Source organism: Aquarana catesbeiana, linkage group LG01 (genome assembly GCF_042186555.1).
Source record: "Aquarana catesbeiana isolate 2022-GZ linkage group LG01, ASM4218655v1, whole genome shotgun sequence".
NCBI classification, from domain to species: domain Eukaryota; kingdom Metazoa; phylum Chordata; class Amphibia; order Anura; family Ranidae; genus Aquarana; species Aquarana catesbeiana.
In genome coordinates, this window is record NC_133324.1 from 91982792 (window position 1) to 92008949 (window position 26158).

At 45.4% G+C, this 26158-nt stretch overlaps 1 protein-coding gene across 2 annotated transcripts in view; it reads right to left on the minus strand.

Moving 5' to 3' along the window:
* The window catches only part of PRKAA1 (protein kinase AMP-activated catalytic subunit alpha 1), a 67647-nt gene extending 44851 nt beyond the window's left edge, over positions 1 to 22796 (minus strand). Inside the window, exons 1-2 of one of the 2 annotated variants that reach the window (XM_073621692.1) lie at positions 22592 to 22796; positions 327 to 468 (exon numbers count right to left, since the gene is read on the minus strand). In XM_073621692.1, the coding sequence (XP_073477793.1) occupies positions 327 to 468; positions 22592 to 22718 (269 nt within the window). In that variant the 5' untranslated portion in view covers positions 22719 to 22796. The remainder of the gene's footprint in view (positions 1 to 326; positions 469 to 22591) is intronic. The other variant, XM_073621700.1, reaches the window with a different exon arrangement.
* Between the last annotated feature and the right edge of the window lie 3362 nt (positions 22797 to 26158).

The window sequence follows — 26158 nt, forward strand, 5'->3', positions numbered from 1 at the left end:
CACCCCAAAATTCTCCTTTAATATAAATCAATTTTAAAATGTCTTTGGAGAAAAGTTACAGTTCCTTTGTATGCTTCAGTTTCAATATTTCAGTACAATAACCTCTATAAAACAGAAAACAAATGACTACATGTTTACAAATGTTGCAAAACAAATCTAATGCAAATTGGTTACAACACAATGCAGCAGCACAGACATGGGTGTTGTCACATTGCACAACCTCCATTTTAAATTACTTAGTCAGAGGATGCAGAATTGATCTGGGGGTCACGAAAGTTAAAAGCTGAACTCTGAACAGATATGACATATGAAACCAAAATACTTACAGCTTAATAATATGAGGGTGTCTAAAAAGTTTGAGATTCTGAATCTCCCTGCGAATCTTTCCCACCACATCAAGGCTTCGGATCTTCTGTCTGTTCAAGATCTTCACAGCCACTTTGTGTCCTGTTAATTCATGTTTACCAACTATTGTAAAAATAGAAAAAAATAACCTTTGTTAGCAGAACTGGACAAAGTATAATAGTTTACAACATTTTAAAATAACTGAGAAGTTTTGCTGCTAAGTCAATGCACTTCCTCCAGTAGGTCATAAAATAGAACCACATTTAGGATTTAATCAAATGAGTTCTGAAGCTTTTTGCACAGCCGGTCTGCTGGGGGAGGGCGGGTTTGTGCCGGCGAAAGGGAAAACTTTGGCTCTGCTGTGGTTAAGCAGCAGAGTTGGAGTTTTAGTATGTTAGAACTGGGTCGGCTGCCCAGCGCCTGGAGTTGCACGTCCAGGGGGCCACTCTCACCTGGTGTTGGCTGGGTTGGCAGGGGTCCAGGCACGGTTTCTGGTCATGGTGTCGATTTGGGTTTGTAACACACACCAACAGATTTGTAAGAAAACCTTTACAGTACCTTTTTTCTGAAAGGAAAAACTCTATGGGACACATACTACAAAACACTCCCAACAAATGCAGGCCATTGATAACCAAGATTTGTTAATTTGCACACACAAAAGTATTTTCCCCAACATTCATGCAAGACCATGTTGCAAAAATGAATACACCCCAAATGAAAGTCTTACGCTGCATACACACATTCAGAATTTCCATCAAAAAGTGTGATGGGAGCTTTTGGTCGGATATTCCGACAGTGTGTATGCTCCATCCAACTTTTTCTGTCTGAATTTCCGCCAGCAAAAGATTGAGAGCTGTTCTCTATTTTGACGGAAAAAGTTCTTGACAGAAATGATGTTTGTCTGTATGCAATTCCGATGCGCAAAAAACCATGCATGCTCGGAAACAATGACGCATGCTCGGAAGCATTGAACTTCATTTTCTCGGCTCATCGTAGTGTTGTATGTCACCGCGTTCTTGACAGTCGAAAGTTCAGAGAACATGTGCCCGTGTGTATGCAAGGCAAGCTTAAGGGGAATTCCGTCGGAAAAAAACATCCAAGATTTTTCCTACAGAAATTCCGCTCATGTGTACAGGGCATTAGGAGCAAAGCTAAATTTTAAACAAAATCCAAACCAACAATAATTCAACTACAGGTGAGTCTAAAATATTCATTAAACAGGTGTCCAGCAGACAGATTATAAAAAGTTAGTTGAAGGCCTCTCTCCCCCCCCCCCCTCTTATTTTGTGCTGTCAGCAATGGCACCACATGAAAGAAATGTCACAAGGCCTGAGAAAGAAAATCTTTACACAAGGTGACGGCTACAAGATTAAAGCTGTCAGAATACTGTAGCAAAAGTGATACAAAAATTTAACAGATGGAACTGCAACCATCTTCCAGATGTCCACGGAAGTTAACACCTCAACAGGAGCATCTTCTGATAAGGGTTGAAGAAAATCGCAGTGCAAGTTCACTGCAGTTTGCTAAAGTAGAAAGCCAAACTGGGGTGATTGTTTCCTGTGACACAATATGGCGTACACTGTAAGGGAATGGCATGCATGGGTGTCATCCACAAAGGAAGCCTCTCCTAAAGCCCATGCACAAAAAAGCCCACCTAGAATTTGCCAATGCGGAAAGAGACTACTGGGACTCTTGAGTGATACCAAGATAAAAAGGTTTTTGGAACTCATGGCTTCAAAACTGTATAGGGTCGCAAAGGTGAGGAGTACAAAGAAAAATGCATGGTGCCTACAGTGAAATGTGGTGGTGGTAGTGTCCTTCTATGGGGCTGCATGAGTGCTCCTGGTGTTGGGGAGCTGCATTTCATTGATAGTACCATGAATTCAGAGATGTAATGCTCTATATTGAAAGAAGATGCTACCATCAGTCTGTGCCCTTGGTCATCATGCACTTTTCCCAACATAAAGGATCCTAAACACACATCTAAGGCAACTGTTGCATTTCTGAAGAACAGGGTGAAAATGATTCAGTGGCCAAGTATGTCTTCTGATCTGAATCCAATCGAACACCTATGGGGAATTCTGAAGAGACAATTTGAGCATCTCTCCATCCAGCATCTGGGCGCTAAAATGTCTTTCTTGAAGAATGAAAGAGATGTTGCAAATATGTCGCAAACTTGTTCATTCCATGCCTAGCAGACTTGGTGCTGTCCTTACAAATCACGGAGGTCATACAAAATACTAGATGTAGTTTGTTGTGGGGCATATTCAGTTTTGCCTCAACTAATTTGAGTAAAACTGAAGATTTTATAATATAAAAGTTATATTAACCTTACTTTCACGCGATGAGTTAAATTTCCTATTAAAAAAATAAATAAAAAGTTTAGCGAAAATTTTGTAAATTGTTCTCGTGTTCATTGAGATATTAATTCAAATCTTACCTTTCAAAAGGGGTGTACTCATTTATGCTGAGCACTACATACAGTGCCTTGAAAAAGTATTAATACCCCTTAAAATTTTCCACATTTTGTCATGTTACAACCAATAATGTAAATGTATTTTATTGGGATTTTATGTGATAGATCAACACAAAGTGGCACATAATTGTGAAGTGGAAGGAAAATGCTGTGCATTTGTATTCAGCCCCCCGAGTCAATACTTTGTACAACCTTTCACTGCAATTACAGCTTCAAGTCTTTTTGGTGATGTCGCCACCAGCTTTGTAGATCTAGAGAGTGACATTTTTTTTGCCCATTCTTGCAAAATAGTTCAAGCTCTGTCAGATTGAATGGAGAGAGAGTCTAAACAGCAATTTAAGTGTTGCCAGATTCTCAATTGGATTTACCATATATACTAGAGTATAGGCCGACCCGAATATAAGCCAAGGCACCTAATTTTACCACAAAAAAACTGGGAAAACTTATTAACATGAGTATAAGCCTAGGGTAGAAAATGCAGCAGCTACTGTAAGTGGAAAAGAGTCAACAATGCCCATTTGCAGCCTCACTGTGCTGATCTCCCCATGTCATGCAGTCAGACGGCGGCCATCCAGTGTGCAAAAGCCGCACCGCCTCCTCGTCCGTGATAGGCGCAACACCCCATTTCCCAGCAGTGAGTCAGTGTTCCACCCATCACGGACATCCTCTCGTCCTCGTCCGTGGGACGAGAGGACGTCCGTGATAAGCAGAACAGGAAGAGGCGTGGCTTTTTTTACACTGGTCGGCCGCCGTCTGAGCATGACATGGGCTGATCAGGTATGCAGATGGACACAGACTTGAGTATAAGCCAAGAGGGGCATTTTTAGCACAAAAAAAAAAGTGCTGAAAAACTCAGCTTATACTCGAGTATATACGATAAGTCTAGACTGACTGGGCCATTCTAAACACAAATCTGCTTTGATCTAAACCATTCCATTGTAGCTCTGGCTGTATGTTTAGGGTCGTGGTCCTGCAGGAAGTTGAACCTCCGCCCGTCTCAAGTCTTTGGCAGACTAACAGGTTTTCTTCTAAGATTGCCCCGTATTTGGCTCATCCATCTTCCCATAAACTCTGACCTGCGTTCATGTCCCTGCTGAAGAAAAGCACCCCAACATGATGCTACCACCACCATGTTTCATGGTGGGGATGGTGTGTTCAGGGTGATGTGCAGTGTTAGTTTCCCACCACACATAGCATTTTGCTTTTAGGCCAAAAAAAAGTTCAACTTTGGCATCATCTGACCAGAGCACCTTCTACAGGTTTTCTGTGTCCCCCACATGGTTTCTTGCAAATGAGACCTCCTTATGGCTCTCTTGCTACTCTTCCATAAAGGCCAGATTTGTGGAGTGCACGACTAATAGTTGTCCTGTGGACAGATTCTCCCACCTGAGCTGTGGATCTCTGCAGCTCCTCCAGAGTTACCATGGGACTCTTGGCTGCTTTTTATTAATGCTCTCCTTATCAGGCCTGTCAGTTAAGATGTATGGCCATGTCTTGGTAGGTTTGCAGTTGTATCATACTCTCCCATTTTTGGATGATGGATTGAACGGTGCTCCGTGAGATGTTCAAAGCTTAGGATTGTTTTTTTTTATTATAACCCAGCTCTGCTTTATCCCTGGCCTGTCTGGTGTGTTTCTTGGCCTTCATGATACGGTTTGTTCACTAAAGTTTTCTAACAAACTTGAGGGCTTCACAGAACAGCTGTATTTATACTGAGATTAAATTAAGCAGAGGTGGACACTAGGCGTCAGATGCATACTTTGAAAGAGAAAGCTCTGGCACACTGGAATCAGACATGGCTACAGACAGCCATTGGAAAGATCTCCCAGAGATTAGATGGTTTTCTCAAGCATTCCACTGTGGTGTGAACACATGACTACAGTACAGTTCCAAACGCCTCTAAACTGCTCACATTGCCAGAATTGTGATAGTGTATGTAAACAGATCAGACCATGAGAATGTGTCATAACATACAGAACACGCACTACACGCAGATCAATGCACATTACTCAGATAACAGCCGGAAATATCAGCTCAAATGCAGCTTAAAAAGCGCAGAGGCTCGGCTGATCAATTAAAAAAAAAACTGAACATAAAGGCCACAGTATCCATTAACATTTATTACATATAAGCACTGATCTGGAAGTGATAACACTGCAGAGTGGAAGAACGCACTGTTCTGTAGAGACACCAATGGAGAGAAGTAATGAGGACTTTGGAATAGCTTTCGCTCTACATCTCGATAACCACAACAAATCTAGGACAGACCTACAACTGTGTAATCACTTAGGGCCCTACTATTTAAACAGTTTACATGAACAGTAAAATGGTCTCAGACTCTGGTGGTGTTTCTCAACTCCTGTCCTCAGGACCCACTGGGCACTTAAACACCCCCTTCTGCCCAGACAATTTTCAGCACTGTCACTCTGAATGACAACTGTGGTCATGCAACACCATACCCAATTGAAAATTTTCTTTTTCCACACACAGCTTCTTTTGGTGGTAATCACCACTGGGGTTTTTGTATTCTAGCAAAAAAAAAAAAAAAAAAAAAAAAAAAAAAAGGAAAATTTTGAAAATAATCATGTTTCATAGTTTGTTGTAAAATTTTGGGTAATTTTTCTCCTTCTTTGATATGCACAGATGAGGCAGCACTGATCGGGACAGATAATTGGGCACTAATGAGCTGGCGACTGCTCTCCTTGATCAAGACCGACGTCCCTCTGACAGCCGCCAGTGATCGGCTTTTTGTTCTCCTCGCGCTATCAGTGTGAGCAAAAAATAGCCGATTACCGGCTCTGTTTACATCACATGATCAGCTGTCATTGGCTGACAGCTGATCACGTGGCAAGGGGGGTCGGGATCAACCCCTTACTTCGAACTGTGATCCAGCGAATCTCAGATTTGCTGATCACAGAGCGTGCGTGTGATATGAACAAATCTCAACACCTACACAGCCTGGAATCCAGGGGCTCCACTGCTTGTAGATGATCAAATGTTCTTCAAATGCCCCATCTGAAATAAAAATTATTTAAAGAAAAAACCCCTTATGAGGGAACCTCCCTCTTAAACAGCAGCCTGCAAAACCTTGCGGCCAAAAGAAGCATCCACAGATGCCGAAATATCTACTTTATAGAATTTAGTGAAGGTGTGCACTAATTACCAAGTGGCTGCCTTGCAAGCCTGTGATATTGACGCTTGATGACGGAAAAAAAAAAAAAAAAAAAAAAAAAAAAAAAAATGAATACCTAGAGCAGGGAGGGGATTATATACTGACTGAGGACAGCCCATGGGCGTAGCCAGGTGTTTTGTTCTGCCAAGCCCTACTCCTGCAGAGGCGATATAACCTAATGGTCAAGATTAACCACTTCAATACCAGGCACTTAGACACCTTACCGCCGAGGCCAATTTTCAGCTTTCAGCACTGTCGCAATTTAAATGACAATTGCGCAGTCATGCTACACTGTACCCAAACAAATTTTTTATCATTTTGTTCCCACAAATAGAGCTTTCTTTTGGTGGTATTTGATCACCTCTGCGGTTTTTATTTTTTGTGCAACAAATTTAAAAAAAAAAAAAAAGACAGAAAATTGAGAAAAAAAAAAAAAGTTTTTCGTTGTCTTAAAATTTTTTTGCAAATAAGTACGTTTTCTCCTTTAATGACAGGCACTGATGGGCACCGATGAGTACTTATAGGCGGCACTGACAGGTGGCACCGACAGGCAGATATGTAACATAATGGTGCCAATCAGTGCCCATTTGGATGGCCATGGGGTACATACCTGGACATCCACATGTTGCCCCTTCCCTGGTGGTCCTAGTGGCGATCTGAGGGGGGCTGCGCTGATAATCAGCGCAGACCTCCCCTGTCAGGAGAACTGCCGATCGGCTCTCCTCTACTCGTGTCTGTTAAATGCGAGTGAGGAAAAGACGATCAACGGCTCTTCCCAATGACAGCGTGATCAGCCGTGATTGGACACGGCTGATCACGTTACCAAGATCGGTGGAGCGGCGTGTCAGGCTGACACACCGCTCCACCGATCACCGCAATGCGCGCTCCCGGGGGGCGCGTGGCGTCATGTTATCCTGCTGGACGTCATATGACGCCCAGTCAGGATAACGGAACCACTTCCCGGACGTCAATCCGCTATAGGGTGGGCGGGAAGTGGTTAAAGAGGTGATGTGTCCGTTGAACGAAAGAGAAAAGTGATAATGGCAGATTAGAAATCCCTATAATGAAGAGTATAGTCCAAGAATCTTCCTCACATCCCATTACAAAAAAGGAATAATCATAGCTTGGTGCCTTCTGATGGGTAGAGTGTCATGTGTGCTCACAATATAGGGGCTTCATTTTTTTACTCAGTACCAAGAAATGTTTTAGGAAAACAAATTTCTTGGGCCAATTTGTTATAAATACAGTTCTCCTTCAAGAAGAGGAAGCTCAAGGTGAAAGATACACCGGAGTGTGAATTTGCCTACAAGGAATACGTGATTCTAATAGGGTGCCATAAAAAAAAAAAAAAAAAAAAAAAAAAAAAAACACACACCCCTTTATTACACTGAGTGGTAAGGAACAATGTCTATCTTTTTATCGTCTACAAGTCCTACTTTGTATTCTTCAGCGCTTTTTTTTTTTAAACATTCTTATTCGCTTCAATACCTTTCCCAAACCAACATGAAATTCTTCACAATAAATCCCAAATTACTGCCCTGCCGTTTCCCTTTACATGAAAAACTTTGAACTTCACCTTCAAATTTCTAGGATACCTTCAGGCTTTTCGAAGCACAAGAGTTAATATGTAGCAAAAACTGTATATTAATAAACTAAAGCTACCTTAGTCCTTTGTGGTACTAGCCTCTATTGGTCACGCTGCAATGCTGCTGTGACTGAATGGAACATTACTGACTAAACCATGACCGGGTAAAAACAATGCACCATTGATCGGACGTGTGCCTATAGAGACCCAACTGTTTCTTCAGAGACAACAGCCATGAATACAATTCCCCTTCCTAATACCAGTCATACAGTATATACTAAAATGGACAAAGGTTTGTGAACACCATCACACCTTCCTGTGTTTGTAGACCTTCCTCCAAATCATTAATTTCAGGTGGTCCCAGCAAAAGGTAGTTATGGCATACAAAGTCATTAGACAATTGTGTGCTTCCAACCTTGTGCAAGTCTGGTACACACCATGAGTTTTTTTCCCCCCATCCAACCCAGCGGGATGAATGAAAAAAAAAAAAAAAAAAACTGACAGCTCAGGTTGTAGCTGCTGTACTAACACCTCAATGTTAGTCTCCCCTGCTGCGCTGTTTTATTCTGACAGCCCCACCATAACACTTCGGTCAACGCTCTCAGCCATTGTAGGGGTGAAGATCAGGTGTCAAACTTCAAACAAAGCCTACTACACTAGTATTTCCCCCCCCCCCCCCCCCCCTTCGACCAGCAGGCTGAATGAAAGAAAACTGAAAAGCTTGGTAGGAGCCGCTGTACTAACTATGCGACACTAGTACAGCGATCTCCACTGAGCTATTGTGTGCCTACAGGGGGACAGCCCCCCACAGGAACACATTGGTCAGCAATCCCAGCCATTGGCTGTGAGCACTGAATAGATGCCAAACAGCAGACCTTTTTGGGTCGTGCCCCTTTGACAGAAGCCAGCCAAACGGCCAGCTTCTATCAGACCAGCTGCCATACACAGGTCGAATTTAGGATAGTTTATTGAACTGGCTGATGCCACCCGATATTTGGCCCATCTCACATAGGGCCGACGCCAATTAGATTAGCAGGGGATCGGTGTGCTGACCCCTTGCTGAACAGAGCAGGAGAATGACTGGTTCATGTCCACTCTACAGCAACACAGGCCGATGGGTGTAAGTGGACTCCACTGTCCGTTTACACCCAACTGCACTTCAATCTGCCTAGACAAAGGAGGGACGGATCCGCTTCAGTTTTTTCAATGGCTTGGATTAGAGGTAGGTGGGTGTACATGGACAAGTCCATGTACACCCACCAATCTATAGGGGTGAATGGAGAATTATACAAGTTAGGTTCCTTTCACACAAAGGGTCCGATTAGGTCCTCCTCATTTTTTCAGCCAGACCTGATCAGACCTAAAGTGGCCTAACATGTATACAGTTCTCTTCAATCTCCTCAGCACACTAATGTGGTATTTTTAACCTACAAATACTGCAGCTGCTGACTTAAAATATTGACACTTACCTGTCCAGAGCACCCGCAACGTCTGCACCCGAAGCAAATCTGTCCCTCGGGTGGAGGCACCGCCATCGTTGGTAAGGGAATCAGGAAGTGAAGCCTTGCAGCTGCTCAGCCTGTTTCCCTACTGCCTGGGACCTGAGGGTCCCCCAGAGGACGGGGGGGGCCGGATATGGCATAGATATCTGGATAATGCAGCTATCTATGCCCGGAAGTGGAAGCAAATACCTGGATTATACAGGTATCTGCTCCCCCCTGAAAAGGTGCCAAACGTGACACCGGAAGGGGGGGGGTAAGATTCCGAAAAGCGAAAGTTCCATTTTTGGATGGAACTCAGCATTAAATATTACCTTTCCTTTTCAATCTGAAGCTCTGTAATTTCCTGTAAAATACAAAGCAATCCTGGCAACCTGGAGGTATTCTGTACACAGAATGCCTCCCAGATATCATTTCCACTTCCTGCTTGTGTGATTGGCTCACTGATTATCCCAGAATTCTGCACCAAGATACAAATCAGATTTCAGGCATCCCCTGCAACACATGGTCATTTTTGGTGAGATACTCCCAATAGGAAATTACATCTAAAAAAGGGATGCAGCAGCTTTCCTCAGCTTTGCAGGTACAGCAGCTGTTATTAACCCCTTCCCGCCGAGCGTACGCAGATAAGCAGCCTTGGCTTTCAGGGGTTATACCGGGATGATGCCCGCATCCGCAGGCATCATCCCGGTACCTTTTTTTAGAGCGGGCGATCAGCTTTCCAGGGATAACAACCGATGCGGCTAAAAGCTGCTTGATTGTTATCCCGGAGGAGTGGGAGGGGACATGATCCTCGATCCACCACTTCAGGCGGTTAGAGACAGACTGACACAAAGACGGAAACGGCTTTGTTCCAGTCTCCTGAATGTAAACACGGAAGCGACATCACGTTGTCACTTCCTGTTTACTCGGCTGCCAATGGCTCCAGATTTAAAAAAAAAAAAAAAAAAAAAAAAAAAAAAAAAAAAACACACCACACAGTATTCAGAATTGCCGGTTTCAGTGATCAGAATACTTTGAAGTGCAAAGGAGGGATTGGAGGTCTTTTAGACCCCAGAACCCTCCATAAAGAGTACCTGTCACCACCTATTACTGTCACAAGGGATGTTTACATTCCTTGTGACAGCAATAAAAGTGATTTTTTTTAACAATATAAAAATAATTTGTTTTTTTTCTTATTTAAGCGCCCCCATCCCCGCGAGCTCACGCAGCAAAGAAAACGCATACAGAAGTCAGGCCCGCATATGTAAATGGTGTTCAAATAACACGTGAGGTATCGCCACGATCGTCAGAGCAATAATTCTAAAAAAAATATATTGGGATAACTATACTTTTTTTTCCATGAAAGTGTCCCTTTTCCCAAAAAATTGCATTTAAAACACCACTGCAATAATACCGTGCGACATAAAATATTGCAACAATCGGCATTTTATTCACTGCTAAAACAAAAAAAAAAAAAAACACAAATATAATTATTTTTTTGGGGGGGTTCTAAGTAATTTTCAAGCAAAAAATAGATTTTAACTTGTAAACACCAAATGTCAGAAATAGGCTTAGTCATGAAAGGGTTATGAAGCCTCTTCCATTAGACTCACTTTCCGCATATGGACACAAACAGACAAACAGGGATTTCTTTAGAACAAAGAGGTAGGAAACTGCAACAAAGTTTGTCAAAATCCTTGTAATGTACATAGATAACCTAGAGGGGAATTTTCTCAAGTGGAGTTACTCTTTAAAGTACCGTATATACTCAAGTATAAGCAGAGTTTTTCAGCACTTTTTGTGCTGAAAGTGCCCCCCCTCGGCTTATGCTCAAGTCAAGCACTTTTCTGGTGCAAAGAATTACATTTTCCAAACTGACTTTGGGGCCCCGTATCTTGGGACCACTTGGAGCTAGGAACCCCAAATTTGGTGTGCAAACCCAGTGGAACACTACAACATATCCTAGCATCAAGTGGCCCCAAGATATGGGGCCCCAAAGTCGGTTCGGAAAATGTCATTCTCTGCTGCAGAAGTGTTTGACATTTTCCAAACTGACTTTGGGGCCCCTATCTCGGGGCCACTTGGTGCTAGGAGCCCTAGCTTTGGATATGTTGTAGTGCTAATTCCACTGGGTTTGCAGACCAAATTTGGGGTTCCTAGCACCAAGTGTCCCCGAGATACGGGGCCCCAAATTCAGTCAACTGCGTCCATCTGCAGCAGTCATTTCGGGACCCTTTGGGTCCAGAGACCCCACATTTTGGCTGCAGCTAGGGGGCATCTAGGAACCCTTAATGCCAGAGTTTGAAGTTCGGGGGACCTATGGCTGCAAAAGGGCACAGTGAGGCTGAAAATGCGTATTGACAACCCTCTTTTCCACTTACAATAGCTGCTGCATTTCCCACCCTAGGCTTATACTCGAGTCAATAAGATTTCCCAGTTTTTTTTGTGGTAAAATTAGGTGCCTTGGCTTATATTCAGGTCGGCTTATACTCGAGTATATACGGTAACAGCTTTCAATAATCTCATGATGCCAGCATAAGTGTAAAACTACAAACCGACAGCCGCAAAGCCTGCCGCACCATGTAGTTTTCCATGCACAGAGCCCCGTCATTCAGTGAAGCAGCCGGGCAGACTCAGCCCCGCTCAGCCACTTTTTTTTTTAAATTGTGACAGCTAGCGGGGAGGGAGCACTAGCTGTCACAGCGGGGGATCAGGCAGGAACCAGTCTCTTTGTAACATGTTAAACCCTAAATGTTACAAAAAGGTGAACTCCTTTAAACAGGTTTTGTTTTTTTAAATACAGGAACTGAAGGGTGCTATAAGACCCCACTGAAACCTGCAGTTAGGGCCATCAGTGGATTCCTTGACAAGGATTTGTGGATTCTTACATCTGAAATACCAGGAGTATACATACAGCTGCTCAGCCTTTACAAATCAATGACAGGATACAGTCACAGCTGTCTGCTTGATGTGTGGATTCATGCAAACAGCGTCAGTTACCTGCAGCTAGGAACAGATCAGCCCTAGAATAAAGTTGCATCTAGTAGGGATGCACCGAAATTTCGGCCGCAGAAACATATCGGCCAAAAATTTGCCGAAAGAGAAAAATGGCCGATAATGGAGCCGAAAATGGGGTGGGGCTCCTTCCCCTGCCGCCGCCCATTACGGGGGTGTCCTATAGTGCAGAAGAGCTGCCGCCTGGTTGATTAGAGCGCTGGGATAACAAAAGCTTTCATTTCAATAGCTGTATGTTCCCCGCCACGCACTGTCATATACAGCCCCTCCCCCTTGTCCGGGGAACTTTGACAGATCACCTATCCCAGGATTGGACGGGTGATCTGTCTATCAAAGTGCACGGACAAAGGAGAGGCTGCATGTGACGGCGCGTGGCAGGGAACAAACAGCTATTGAAATGAAAGCTGTAATGTTCCCAGCAATCTAATCAAGCAGGCGGCGGCTCTCCTCTTCCCCTGCACTGGCTGCCTGCACTGGGGACACAGGCTGGCTGCATCTGATGGGCACTGGTGAGGCTGCATTGATCTCTTGTACCATGTCCCCAGTCTCTGACCATCTCCTGTACAAAAATATTTTTTTTAAAAATAAGTTTCGGTCAGTATCGGTTTTCGGCCTAGTGTATTTTTCGTTTTCGGTACCAAAAAACGCATTCGGTGCACCCCTAGGATCTAGGACTCATCCGTTCTAGCGGCAGGTACCTGCTGGATGTGCAGATACATGCAAACAGCAAAGGACAACTGCAGAACCTGTCAGCCTGTCATTGCTTTGTACAAGCTGGGGAGCTGCAGTGGTTCATAATCCACTGGCAGCCCTAATTGTAAGTGTAAAGTGGGTGTAAAGTGGGCCTAAAGTATGCCTATAATGAGCAAAACCTTACTAAACCAAGAGGCCGATTGATTTAGATCTTACCTTTCACATTACCATAAAATGTTTTGATAATACTTCTATAACCTGAAACTGCAATGCAAATAGAAAGTGTTATTTGCATAGGCTTAGCCACAGTTCCCTTCGCAATGGACATCGCTTGGGCCTGGGGATCAATCATCTGGGAGCTGAAATTAATTGGGGAGTGAAAAGATGCATTACCCAGAAGTCCGGACATTATGGGGGCCCAAGTGGCACGAACAAAAGGTTTATCACACAGATTCCTCCATCCATGCAAATGAGGATGGAGGAATCCCCAAAATTTCAAAAATTTTCCTTATAACAGCAAATCACCACTTTTTGCTTTCAGTTCCCCTTTTTGTGTTGCTGGGAAGATTGTGCCTGCTTGAATCGGAGATCATTCACAGTTCACTGACAAGTTCATTGGTCTGCAGTTGACTTTCTGACCCGTATTTCAGGTTGTAAGCTGCATCAACCTGTTTTGAGCTGCTCTGGCCTACCCATTAACTCACAGGGAGAAAAGCTGATGGAAATAAAATCTCATCAACATAGGGCCTTAAAGTGTTTGTAAAGAATTTTTTATTTTTTTTTTTCAAACAAACATGTTATACTTGCCTCCTCCGTGGAGTTGGTTTTGCACAGAGCACCCCAGATCCTCCTCCTCTCGGGTCCTTTTGCTGCTCCTAGCCCCTCCCTCGAGTGCCCCTCAGCCAGCAGCTTGCTACAGGAGGTCACACAAGCCAAGTAAGGCCCCTTTCACACGATCGGACCATTCAGGTCCGCCTGTCAGTTTTGACGGCGGACCTGAACGGGCGATCCATGTTAGCCTATGGAGCGTCGGATGTCAGCGGAGACATGTCCGCTGACATCCGACCCCGTCCGATCCGCTAAAAGCAGACGGATGGCTCTACGTCCAGATCCGTCGCTGGCGGATCGGATCGGGTGAGATCTGACGAAAACGGACACACTGTCCGTTTTCGTCCGATTACTCCATAGGCGGCAGCGGCGCCTGACAAGCCCCTCCCTGCTCAGTGAGCAGAGAGGAACCTGTCATCCGCCGGCTCAGCGGAGATCAACGGACAGATCTCCCGCTGAGCCGGCGGACCGAGGCGGGCTCCGTAGAAACGGAGTCCGCCTCATGTGAAAGGGGCCTAAGAGCTCTGTGTATCAAAACATGGAGCCTGGACCTGGCCCCATCCCCCCTTTCCCGATTGGCTGACTGACTTTGCCAGCCACAGGAGCCAATGGTGCCGCTGCTCCATCTCAGCCAATCAGGAGGAGTGTACTGGATGGCTGAGGGGATCAATCGTGGACATTGCTGGAGAGAAGAGCTCCGGTAGGTAGATGGGGGGGGCTGCTACACAGGTTTATCTTAATGCATTAGGATAAAAAGCCTTCTGCCTTCACAACTCCTTTAAATATACTTTTAAAATTCAGCGTCAGTTGAGATAAGGCAGATCTCCCAACTACAGTTTACAAACTTGTATCTGTATGAACCCAAGTTAATTTCTACTGAGTAGGAAGCAGAAAGGAACCAGGGAAAATACCCCAAGGAGGAGCATTTGCTATACCATCAGCCAGAAGACATTCACTGGTACCATATAAAACTTCCAAACCAGGCGACTCATCTCTATGACCAGGTCACCAGTGCAGGTCTAATTATATCATTAGTACCTATGACGAAGAAAACACACACACACACACACACACACACACACACACTTTATCCAAAAAATGTATATCCTGCCATGTCACAAATGGAACACTACCAGCCACACAATCTACTGCCACATTTTGGTAGATGGCAACACAATCCCCTTTGGAGACTACAAATGCATGCCAAAGTAGCATGGCTTAAAGTGGTTCCTTCCTCAAGGTGATTGTAAAGTTTTTTTTTTTTTGGTTTTTTGTTTTTTTTTTTAAAACAAAACAAAGAGACAACCCATGTTATACTTACCCGCTTTGTGAAATGGTTTTGTATAGAGTAGTCCAGATCTTCTCGGGTCCCTCTTCGTTGCTCCTAGGCCCCTCCTTCCTGTTGAGTGCCCCCACAGCAAGCAACTTTCTATAGGGGCACCCAAGGCAAGCCGCAGCTCTGTGTCCATTCAGACATGGAGCCGTGGTTAGGCCCCATCCCCTCTGATTAGCTGACTGACTGCAGTGGGAGCCAATAGCGCCACTGCTGTGTCTCAGGGAATCAGAAGGAAGTCCCGGATGGCTAAGGCACTCGTGCACATCACAGGATAGAGATGGGGCTCAGGTAAGTATTAGGGGGCCTGCGGCACACAGGCTTATCTTAATGCATCAAGATAAAAAAAAAACCCTTCTGCCTTTACAACCATTTTAAAAGTCAACAGCTACAAATACTGTACTTACCTGTCCAGAGATACAGAGCTGTACTCCCTCACTGGTCTTAAAGTTCCCCGCTGCTGGTTGTAGAAAGCCAGCTTGACTCTGTAGTTTCACAGCCAGCTCCCAACTTTGCAAGTGCGAGCCGTGCTGCCCTGTTTGAATGGTCACAAAGCCTCTTGGGACCTGTGACATGTCCCAGATGGTTACAGGCGGGGGGCAGTGGAATCACCTAGGCGATTTCAGTAGAAATGGGGAGCCGATATCAAAATTAGGTACCCCCTCAAAGAGAAAAAAATAAATAAAAACGTTTTCCAAAAGAAAAAGCGTGGAGGAGGAAGAGCAGAACTTCCATTTTTCAGTGCAGTTCCACTTTAAAGATGGCCAAGACTCAGGAAGCCTTATCCTTTAATGCGATATGACAAGTCAGTGGTTATAGACAGATAACTTCAGTAGGAATTCTGCATAGTCCTAGTCCATCCAGTATAGACTGCTTTGGAACCTACTAATTCTGCAAAAAATCCATTATTCTTTGCAATTTCCCTCTGGATCAATCTGAAAATCCAAACAACGTCAGCCTTGGCTATCTTCTGTGAACTACAAACAACTTCCCACAATAAAATGGAAATGAGGGGGGGGGGTGTCTGTAGTCCAAATCAAGCCAGCAGCCTACGGGACAACACTGCCATAGATAGTAAGTGTTATCACCCTAGTAGTATTTTATTACCACCAGGAAAAAAAAAACCCATGCAAACACTTCATCTAAGGACTGGTAATCGTTCATTTTGGTTTTGGGGCACTGCCGACATGCATTTCTTAACCTCTCCATACTATGAATAGGAATGTTCAGCTGACTGGATAGTCCTGCTCATGGTCCTTCTGTCCAATCCTGATGTCAATTGGACTGTGTATGAACATCTGACCACCCTATAAAAAGGTGCTTAGTACCTAAAACAAAGTCCTAAAAACTGCAATGAAAAGGGGTTTCCATTTGGCCACTGGCATTCCATTCTCAGAACACCATGACTGGACAGTTCTACTTGCATGTCCATTCATTAGAAAAACCCGTCACCCAAATTCACCACTTTCTGAAAAGAGAACCCCTCCTCTCAGTCAGATGGAAAGTTCAGGCCTGCCTGGGTTTTGAGCTGAAAAACCTGATTTATATCCTGGGAGACAGGTTCTCCCACACCAGATAATCTGCATCAAAACATCCCTGTGTCTCCATTACTGCTCTACACTCCTTTGAGATATAACACATCTCTTAAGGCACAACATAGCATTTATATACAAAAAAAAAATTCTTGCATTGTTATATCCAAAACAACCATGCTCATTACAAGGAAGTTTACTGTACACCTTCACTCACTTTTTTTTAGTTTCTGATCGCATACAAAGTGTTAGAGCTGCTGCCAGATTCTGTTGTCTGAGCCCCCCGGGGAGACTTCCTTCAATTCCTGTTTTGGTGACTGGTGCTATATCGGACAGAAGGGAAGGGTAATAAAAGCACTTTTTCTTAGCATAGGAGGAGAGACATTATGCCATCTGTGCACCAATACCATGTCTGAGGTCATGAGATGCCACCAACACTAATACACACCGTTTAATTTACATTGTCTCTTCTCTGTATGTGGATGGCACTATTTTAATAAAAAAAAAAAAAAGTACTTTTTTCCTAAGGCTGCATTTACACCTGAGTGTAACATCTGTTTTTTGCGTGTTTTTATGCACGATTTTGGTGTGGGTGGATTTCTGTTGTGTCACACCCCTTCAGCCTGTGCCTTAGGATAAAACTGGGAGGTGAAGCCTCCATGAATCTACATGTAATATCCTACTCCCATTGAGGTTAGCGGGCATGGAGGAGGAGAGAGGGAGTGGGCTGTAGATTACCACTGTGTATACACCCACACATGTGACTATAGTCATATGGACTGCTCAGATGTGACTGGGAGGAAATGCTCTGCATAGAAACTCACTGAAAACTGAACATGTGCAGAGCTGCCAACACTGATCTGCAAAATCCCCAACTGCAGGGTGGACATGGACAGGAGGCGGGAGAGCAACAGGATCAACCAGGTTTTTCTTTGCAGAATACAGAAAACTAATCTCAGTGACTGAGTATGAACACCATAGCATGTGCACCATTTGATAGTGCAAGATGTGGGTTTATTAACACCTTAAAGGGGTTGTAAAGGTAAAATTATTTTTTTTTAAAAATAACAAACATGTTATACTTACCTTCACTGTGCAGCTCGTTCTGCACAGAGTGGCCCCGAACCTGGTCTTCTGGGGTCCCTCGGTGGCTGTTTCAGCTCCTCCCCGCAAGCATTCACCACCTTAATGCGAGCTCCCTATAGCTATAGCCGCTCGCTGTATCACTCGGCCCCGCCCCCCGGCGCGCCGCGTCATCGGATGTGATTGACAGCAGCGCGAGCCAATGGCTGCGCTGCTTTCAATCCATCGCAGCCAATCAGCGACCAGGCTGAGCTGCAGTGGAGATAAGGTAAGTAAAACGGGGGGGCTGGGGGCTGCGGTATGGTCAAAAGTTTTTTCACCTTAATGCATAGAATGCATTAAGGTGAAAAAATTTTTACCTTTACAACCCCTTTAACGTATTAACAGAAAGTCTACCTTTGCCCTACATGTGGAAGTGTTAAGTCTGAATTTCTGGTTCTAAAGCCTTAAATTAAAAGCCAGCAGCTACACATACTGCAGCTGCTGGCTTTTAATAAATCGGACACTTACCTGTCCGGGAGTCCAGCAATGTCAGTGCCTGGAGTCCAGCGATGTTGGGTGCTGCCATTGGGGGTAAGGGAATCCGCCAGTGCAGCCTTGCGCCTTCATGCCGGGAACCCTACTGCGCGAGGCCCCTCTCCCCTACTGGCCCGGCGACAGGGAGAGGAGGGGGGGGGGGAAACTCTGGGGTCATGTCATGGGCCGTGGCCTGAACTCCTGGAAGCGGGGACAGGATACGCATTATTAAAGGTGAAAAAGCTTCCGTGCTGCCGATGTGCACGAGTACAGTGGCTCCCGCTGCTGTCAATGGACAGATTGATAGTGGGAGAGAATGGCTTCTGCTGCTAATAAAATCCAGTAACATGGGAGAGGGGGGCTGGGCCGAGTCCCTGTGTCAATGGACGCAGCAGCGGGACTCGGGAGCGAGCACACATGGGCGCCCCCAGGGAAAGCGACTTTCCCTAAGGACACTTGATAAAGAGGGGCCTGGAGCACCGGCAGGGGACCGCAGAAGGAGGATCAGGGCTCTGTGCAAAACCATTGCACATCAAGTATAGGCGTGTTAGTCTTCTTAAGGAAGAAAAAAAAAAAAAAAAAAGCTTTACACCAATTCAATATATTCACCCAATAGCAACAAATGATATAAATCCACTTTGTGTGCACCAAATGCCTTTGCAAACCTAGTTATTACCTTGTAAAAATAGCAGTGATAATTGTACAGAGCCTGTGAGCAGAGCTGTGGGAGGGACCAGCTGATGGGTCACTATTCCTTCTACCAACACCAATGAGGCATTATTCCTGCCACTGACCAGACGCAAGGTCATTTCCCCCCCATGGACCACACTAAGCCTGGAACACCAATTTTAAACTGGCACTGGAGTATTTTCTTTCCCAAAGACCATAGACTGAGCCTGATCATCATTTAACCCACTTCCTCTGAGCCCAGGTTGACCTGCCCCAGCCTGTGTCTAGGCAGTGAAAAGCAGCCCAATGATAAGCTCACCTCTGTCACTCTTTCTCCTGGCATCAGCATGTTTGACAGCACTTTAAGTGTGTAAACTTGCTTTGTGATCACTATGCCCAGTGGGCAAGCACTGCTGTGTCACATTTCAGAGCCTGCCTAAGAAGTTTCAAAAGGCGGAGTCAGTACAGGGGGGGGGTCACTGCTTGCAGGCAGCAAGGTACCATGGGATATGTAGTCCTTAGAAATGAGAAGCTGCCAAGCATGATGGGAATCCAGGAAGCTGTGGAAAGACGGCTAGTAGACAAGCAGAACTCACAATATGAAAGGTCATTTTCCAAGTAAGCTTTTATTGGATTGTCAAAAATAACGTGTTTGTATTACTATGATGCTGTTAGAATATGAGACCAGATTTTCTTTTAATTTCTGTCTTATCAGACCCAGAGTTCAGTTTTAACTGTAATCTTCAGATTTAGGTGGCGGTGTGCACGTTCATGGCACAGGTAGGAGTGGCAGACAGAAGAGATTGGCGTCAGCCTTATCTGAGAAGGACAGAGATCAGCCAACATAAGAAAAAAACCTCGACAACCGGTCAGAGCTGGGAGTGTCAGATGTGACAACTGTTGCTGGAAGCAGAAAAAAAAACAAAAAAAAAAAAAACTTTGTACTAAAGGTACGGTGAGGGACCCCTTTAGGTTCGTTAGATCAAAGAAAAAAAAAAAAGTATAAAATTTTATTACAAAATAATATACATGTACAGACAATACATATAACGCATAAAAGCCATATCTACTACCCTGCATACAACTGTATGGATTAGTCACCATCCTGGTGCAAAAAGGACTGGCAACGATCGAGTGTGTATACAACACCTTACATGTTACGGACTGAAAGTCCTCCTTCAGATGTTTTATGTTAATAATTCAGATGGGTAAAGAGTTTATGGCAAACAATTTACATTGAGCATATATCTGAAGGAAACCACATGGAAGAACTGGGGCTTGCTTCACTACGAGGACTCAAAAAAAATGGTGGAGCATAGTACAATCAACCACCAAGGCTGGACCAATACTGCTTAAGAGTGGAATGTGCTTCCTTATAACTGACCGCTCCATTGTCATTGGAAGAAGACACACTCATGGGATGTCTAGAATTGCATTCAGCTCATCCATACACAGGCTTATATTCAGAATCAATCCGGTTAGTGGTTGCCAGTAAACATGTGTGCCTGTACAATGAAGAGCTGAGTGGGTTATTTTAAAGCTGAACTCTGGGTAGGTATAAAATACAGAAATGAAATACAGCTCTGCATTCATCAATGAATCAAATATATTTTAACCAGTTCCTGCCCACACTATAGCCAAAAGACAGCTACAGTGTGGGCTTACAATGCCAGGAAGGCTTACATGGACATCCTTCCATGCTAGCACCGCCCCCTGCGGACTTGGCTGATCAGGGTAAAGAGCCAATCACAGAGGCAAACGCATTGAACAGGGGATGGGGCAATGAAACTCTGGTTAAGCGCAATGCAACGCCCACAAATCGGGCTTCTATCAGGGAGGAGGCTGAACTGACTAAAAGGATTTTCTTCACCCTTCAAAACCATTTCATTGGAGAAGCTGATACAAGTTTTAGACATGATACCCGTATGGACCTGTATCTAATGCTTATGAGACATCTCTACATCCAAGCAGTGTGAGCAGCTGAATGTGACCCCTATACAGCAGAGCTCAGACTGCACAATAAAAAGACAGTACAGCTACAAGTTAGAATAGGGCACCGACAGCCAGGTCTCCAAACTTCAGACGGGGCTGTGAGGCAGACTGGATGGACAAATTGGAATCCTTGGGCAGGTAAAGCCGCCCCCACCATGTACCCATTACGTGTATGCAACAGTCTGCCTGGGGATCAGATTTTTCTGCAGGGAAATTCCAACCACATCCCATTATAGCATGGTGGCAAAGTTACCTGGAGCTCTGCATTTATTGTGACATTCACCCATGGGAACACACCGTCACTCACCCACAGTCATCTTCACCCATGGCAACATAATATGTCACTCACCTGTGGCAATATGTAAACCAATGGCAACACACTGCAGCACTCACCTTTGACAACAGTCTCACTCATGGCAAAAGTCACCTGTAACAGTCATTCATCTATGAAAGTGAATCTTAACCTCAGTCCTCAAGGACCCCCAACAGGCCATGTTTTGGGAACTTCCCTTAGATAAAATAGCTCTGATCAATACCATGTCACTGATATTGATTTAAACCCAATTCATGAAATTTGAGCTGGGCAGATATCTGTAGTGTTTTCTCATCTCTCTCCAAAGCCCCGTGTCCCGTAGCTGTCTCCTGCTCCGTTCTTCTATCAGAACCTGTGATAAAAGCATCCAGAGTTTTGTGTTGGGGAGGATGCTATAAATAGATTAGCAGAGTGCTGAACTATTCAAGATCAACTCTGAAAGTCTCTACCTATGAGGAGAGGGGGTGTGTGCCTTTCCTCCAATCAGCTGTCGTGGCTGTGTGTCCAGACTTCACTGCAGTGCAAATCAGGAAGAGAAAATCTCCTTACACAATCAGAAGTTTAAACAGTATATAAAGGTGAAGACAGAAGATATACATGTAAAACTTATGTAGGGAGATTTGTTTCATCCCTGGGTATCATCTGAGGCTGTTCACTTCACTGGGCATAGGAGAGGGATTACATCCACTTTAAAGCAGCTGTGCAACAAAGGAAAACCTGAAAACATGGCCCGTTGGGGGTGATTGAGAACTACTGAACGGCAACACTCCGCCACGGCAAGTTTAACCAATAGCAACACACCGTGGCACTCACCCATATCACTCTGTTGCGTTGCATCAACAGGTTTAACTCATCCGTTACAGCGGTCACTCATAGCAACACATCACATACGCCTATAGCAACACTGAAGCTCGCCCATGGCAACGCAACGCTCATCTGGGTTAACCAACAGCAACACACCGTGGCACTCACCCATGGCAACAGTCACATTCATCTGTGACACTCATCCTTTACAACGGTCACCCATAGCAACACATCACATACACCCATGGCAACACTGAAGCTCGCCCATGGCAACAGAGTCACATTCATCTGACACTCATGCTTTACAGTGATCGCCCATAGCAACATGCCATCATCCATAGCAACACTGGCACTCCCCATATCAACTTTCACCTGTGGCAACACACAACACTCATCCGGGGCAGCGGCAACCAAAAGCAACACACCGTGACACTCACCCGTGGCAACAGAGTCACATTCACCCATAGCAACACGCCATCTCTGTCACCCATAGCAACACATTTAGGCTTACACATGACAACCTTCCCCCATAGCAATACACCGACACTCACCCACGTCAATGTTAACCAAAGGCAACACCCCCATGTCTATATAGTGACATTCACCCATGACAACATTCACCTGTGGACGCACACGGCCATTGTAATACACTGGCACTCTTCTATGGTGGCACTGAGCCATGGCACTAGTCACGTCCCCCCTCCCCATAGCGGAGTTTACCACCCCCCGGTCTCCTCCCTCAGTATCCACTCACCCTTCACCTTGCCGAACGTGCCCACCCCGAGCGTGTCCCCCAGGATGTAGTGCCCGATCTTCATCCTTCCGTCATGATGCTTCTGTTTCTCGGCCGCCATCTTCCGCTGGAAACTGAGCCTGCGCATTGCGCGTTCCTGACACAGGCCCGGAGGGAAGGCGGGTACGAGCACGTCCTGTCAGAGTCAGCGGCGCGCAGCGGAAAGGCTGCAGACAGAGATAAGGATAAGAAGGAGGAGCTGAGCGCGCCCAGGTTATTTATCAGCCACCAAGAAGCAGCTGGTTGGCTATGGACAGGCAGGGGGCGGGGTTACACCGCTCTGCTCACTTTAGTAAACACAGCCTACATGTGGCGGGGTGTGAGGGAGAGGGGATGGGCGGGGCTTAAAGTCACATGTCATCTCATCCATCTATCTTTCTATCTACACACGTATACCGCATAGTTCCCAACTGTCCCTGATTTGGAGCAAAGTCCCTTTGTCCCTCTTTCCTCCTCATTTGTCCCTCATTTTGGTCTGATCTATATAGTTGTATATAAAATGCACTTTTTATCTTTCAAATATTGTTTCCCAGTACTAAACCTTTCATCCAATTTAAAATTTCAAAAGGCAGTAAAAAGAATAGTAGTAGTAAAAAAAAAATAAATAAATAAAAACCACTTGTGGGCTTAACTAATCATTTTTGTTGTATAATTTTCCTCAAAGGGGGCGTGGCAGGGCACGTTTCCTATGCCTACATACTTTTGCTTATAGGTGTCCCTCGTTCCCATCTCAGAAAGTTGGGAGGTACAGTGTCCCCATCTTCTGATGGCTCCTTCCAGCAGGATAATGTACCATGTCACAAAGATCAGATCATCTCACCACTGGTTTCTTGAACATGACAATGAGGTCACTATACTCCAATGGCCTCCACAGTCACCAGATCTCAATCCAATAGGGTTAAAATGATTAAAACCATACTAGCTGTGTTTGTAAACGGGAGGACTGAGCTGGAGGGGCTCGGGATGTCATGATTGACAGGTTGCTATAGCAACGGGGTGGAGACTTACACCGACGCCACCTTTGGTATGGCAACCTGTCGGGAAAAGAGAAAGCCGCTCAGTGGCTTCACTGCGCAGGTGTGTGATTAGAACTGCCCTGCTGGGTAGTCAGCTGCATGAAAATCCCGGAAGTTAAGACAGGAGGACTTCAGATGCCCACAGCTAACATGGAACCTGCCTGCTTCCGAAATCTGCTTAGTAATAAACTTTTTCACAGAAACTAAAAGTACCACACATATGACAAGTTCTAAATGGCCATGTACATTTTTAGACAAATACAGAGGAGTCTAAAATAAATGTTTGGGGGACTGGAACTCTGCTTTAAGTTAAACAAAAGTCAAAAACCATATTTCTCAATTTACATTACTATAACCCAGCCAGCACAGAGTTCCCCCTTACATCAGAGTCTGCAGGATTCCCCCCTAACAGTGAAAGGGAACTCTTATGTAAAGGGGAATGCTGCAGATCATGATCTAAGGGGAAACTCTGATTTAAGGGGGGCTCTGGTGACTAGAGACCATCTTCCGCAGAGGAAATACACTAAGGAAAGGGGGGGATACCAATATAGGGGGGAACATTTATATCAGTGCCCCTTTACATTAGCAACCCCCCCTCCCCCCCAGACTGGCCTGGTGGCGCTGTCACTGACTTCCTCACATGTGCACCGTGCAGGGCTCAGTCAGATGGCTCCAGCGGCTCTGGTTTTATTCTATAGTCTCCTCTCTATAGTCCACACACGTCTGACTCCTCCTATGACCCCCATCCCGGCTGCGCTCCCACTTTTGACTCCTCTTCAAACTCCCCCTCAGAGACTGCTGACATGATCCAGGAGGTGGACAGAGACTGCAGACATGATACAGGAGGTGGACAGAGACTGCGGACATGATACAGGAGGTGGACAGAGACTGCAGACATGATCCAGGAGGTGGACAGAGACTGCAGACATGATACAGGAGGTGGACAGAGACTGCGGACATGATACAGGAGGTGGACAGAGACTGCAGACATGATCCAGGAGGTGGACAGAGACTGCAGACATGATCCAGGAGGTGGACAGAGACTGCGGACATGATACAGGAGGTGGACAGAGACTGCAGACATGATCCAGGAGGTGGACAGAGACTGCGGACATGATACAGGAGGTGGACAGAGACTGCAGACATGATCCAGGAGGTGGACAGAGACTGCAGACATGATCCAGGAGGTGGACAGAGACTGCAGACACGATCCAGGAGGTGGACAGAGACTGCAGACATGATCCAGGAGGTGGACAGAGACTGCGGACATGATACAGGAGGTGGACAGAGACTGCAGACACGATCCAGGAGGTGGACAGAGACTGCAGACATGATCCAGGAGGTGGACAGATACTGCGGACATGATCCAGGAGGTGGACAGAGACTGCGGACATGATCCAGGAGGTGGACAGAGACTGCGGACATGATACAGGAGGTGGACAGAGACTGCAGACATGGTAGTGTCCTCACCCCCTCACAGTAGCTTCCTCCTCTGTCCACCTTCATATTACCTCTCCACATCAGTGTGTCCTCCTCCTGTGCCCCTTTCATCTCTCCACAGGGCAGCACATCAGTGTCCTTCTCTGTCCCTGCACGGCTTCACCCCCCTAGTAATATCCTACTCTGCCCCCCCACAAACACAGTGTCACTCTCTTCACCCCTCCTTGGCTCCTCTGCTGTGGCAAGTGCACAAGGCGCCGCCGCGGCACCACCAAGAATGAGTGGATTGGCTTCTATTCAAAAATGGCTCCAGGTGGCGCTATTACGTTACTGCGCATGCGCCGCCCGGCCGAGTTTGTACGAGCTTTCCCGAGCCCGGCCGGATTCAGAACGGCGCATACACAGTTGCATGGTCGGCTCGTGCCCATCTTTTTATGGGCACTGCTGCCCATAACATAGATTTACGGGCAGCCCAAAAATGGGCTTACATTTATGGGTTGTCCGTAAACTAACGGGTAGTTGGCAACACTGCTCCAAAGTGAGGGAAACCCTGGTTGTCATCGGAACTAGTGTACCCACTAGAAGATTTCTTCTCTATTACTATTCTGATGACAACCCAAATTTGGAATTTTCCCTTTTACTTTCAGTATCAGTGATAACGGTAAACAGGACAAATAGATTTGAGGTCCACTGCTTTTTTATGTGCTCCATAATGCACCCATATGGATTCCAATTCATAGCTTCAAAAAACACAATACCATGTTTCGTACTTAGATATGGAGGAAATAAACTCCTCGTATTAAATTGGAAACACTGCAGGAGTCAAAGGATTCAGGTAGGCTGGCAGTACCTAACCCATACTACTATTACCTGGCTGCTCAATTACAGCATCTCACGGGTTGGGGCAACCCTGAGTCCTCTGACCCTGTCAAAAACATTCTCACAACATTGCTGTCTACTGATAATCTTGTGAAATGTATGTGTCAGGGCTGGGCTCAGCCCTTCCTTCTTTGAGCTGGCTGCTCAGCTGTCGGCTAATTGCCAGCTCCTTTCTCTCCACGGTGACTCAGCT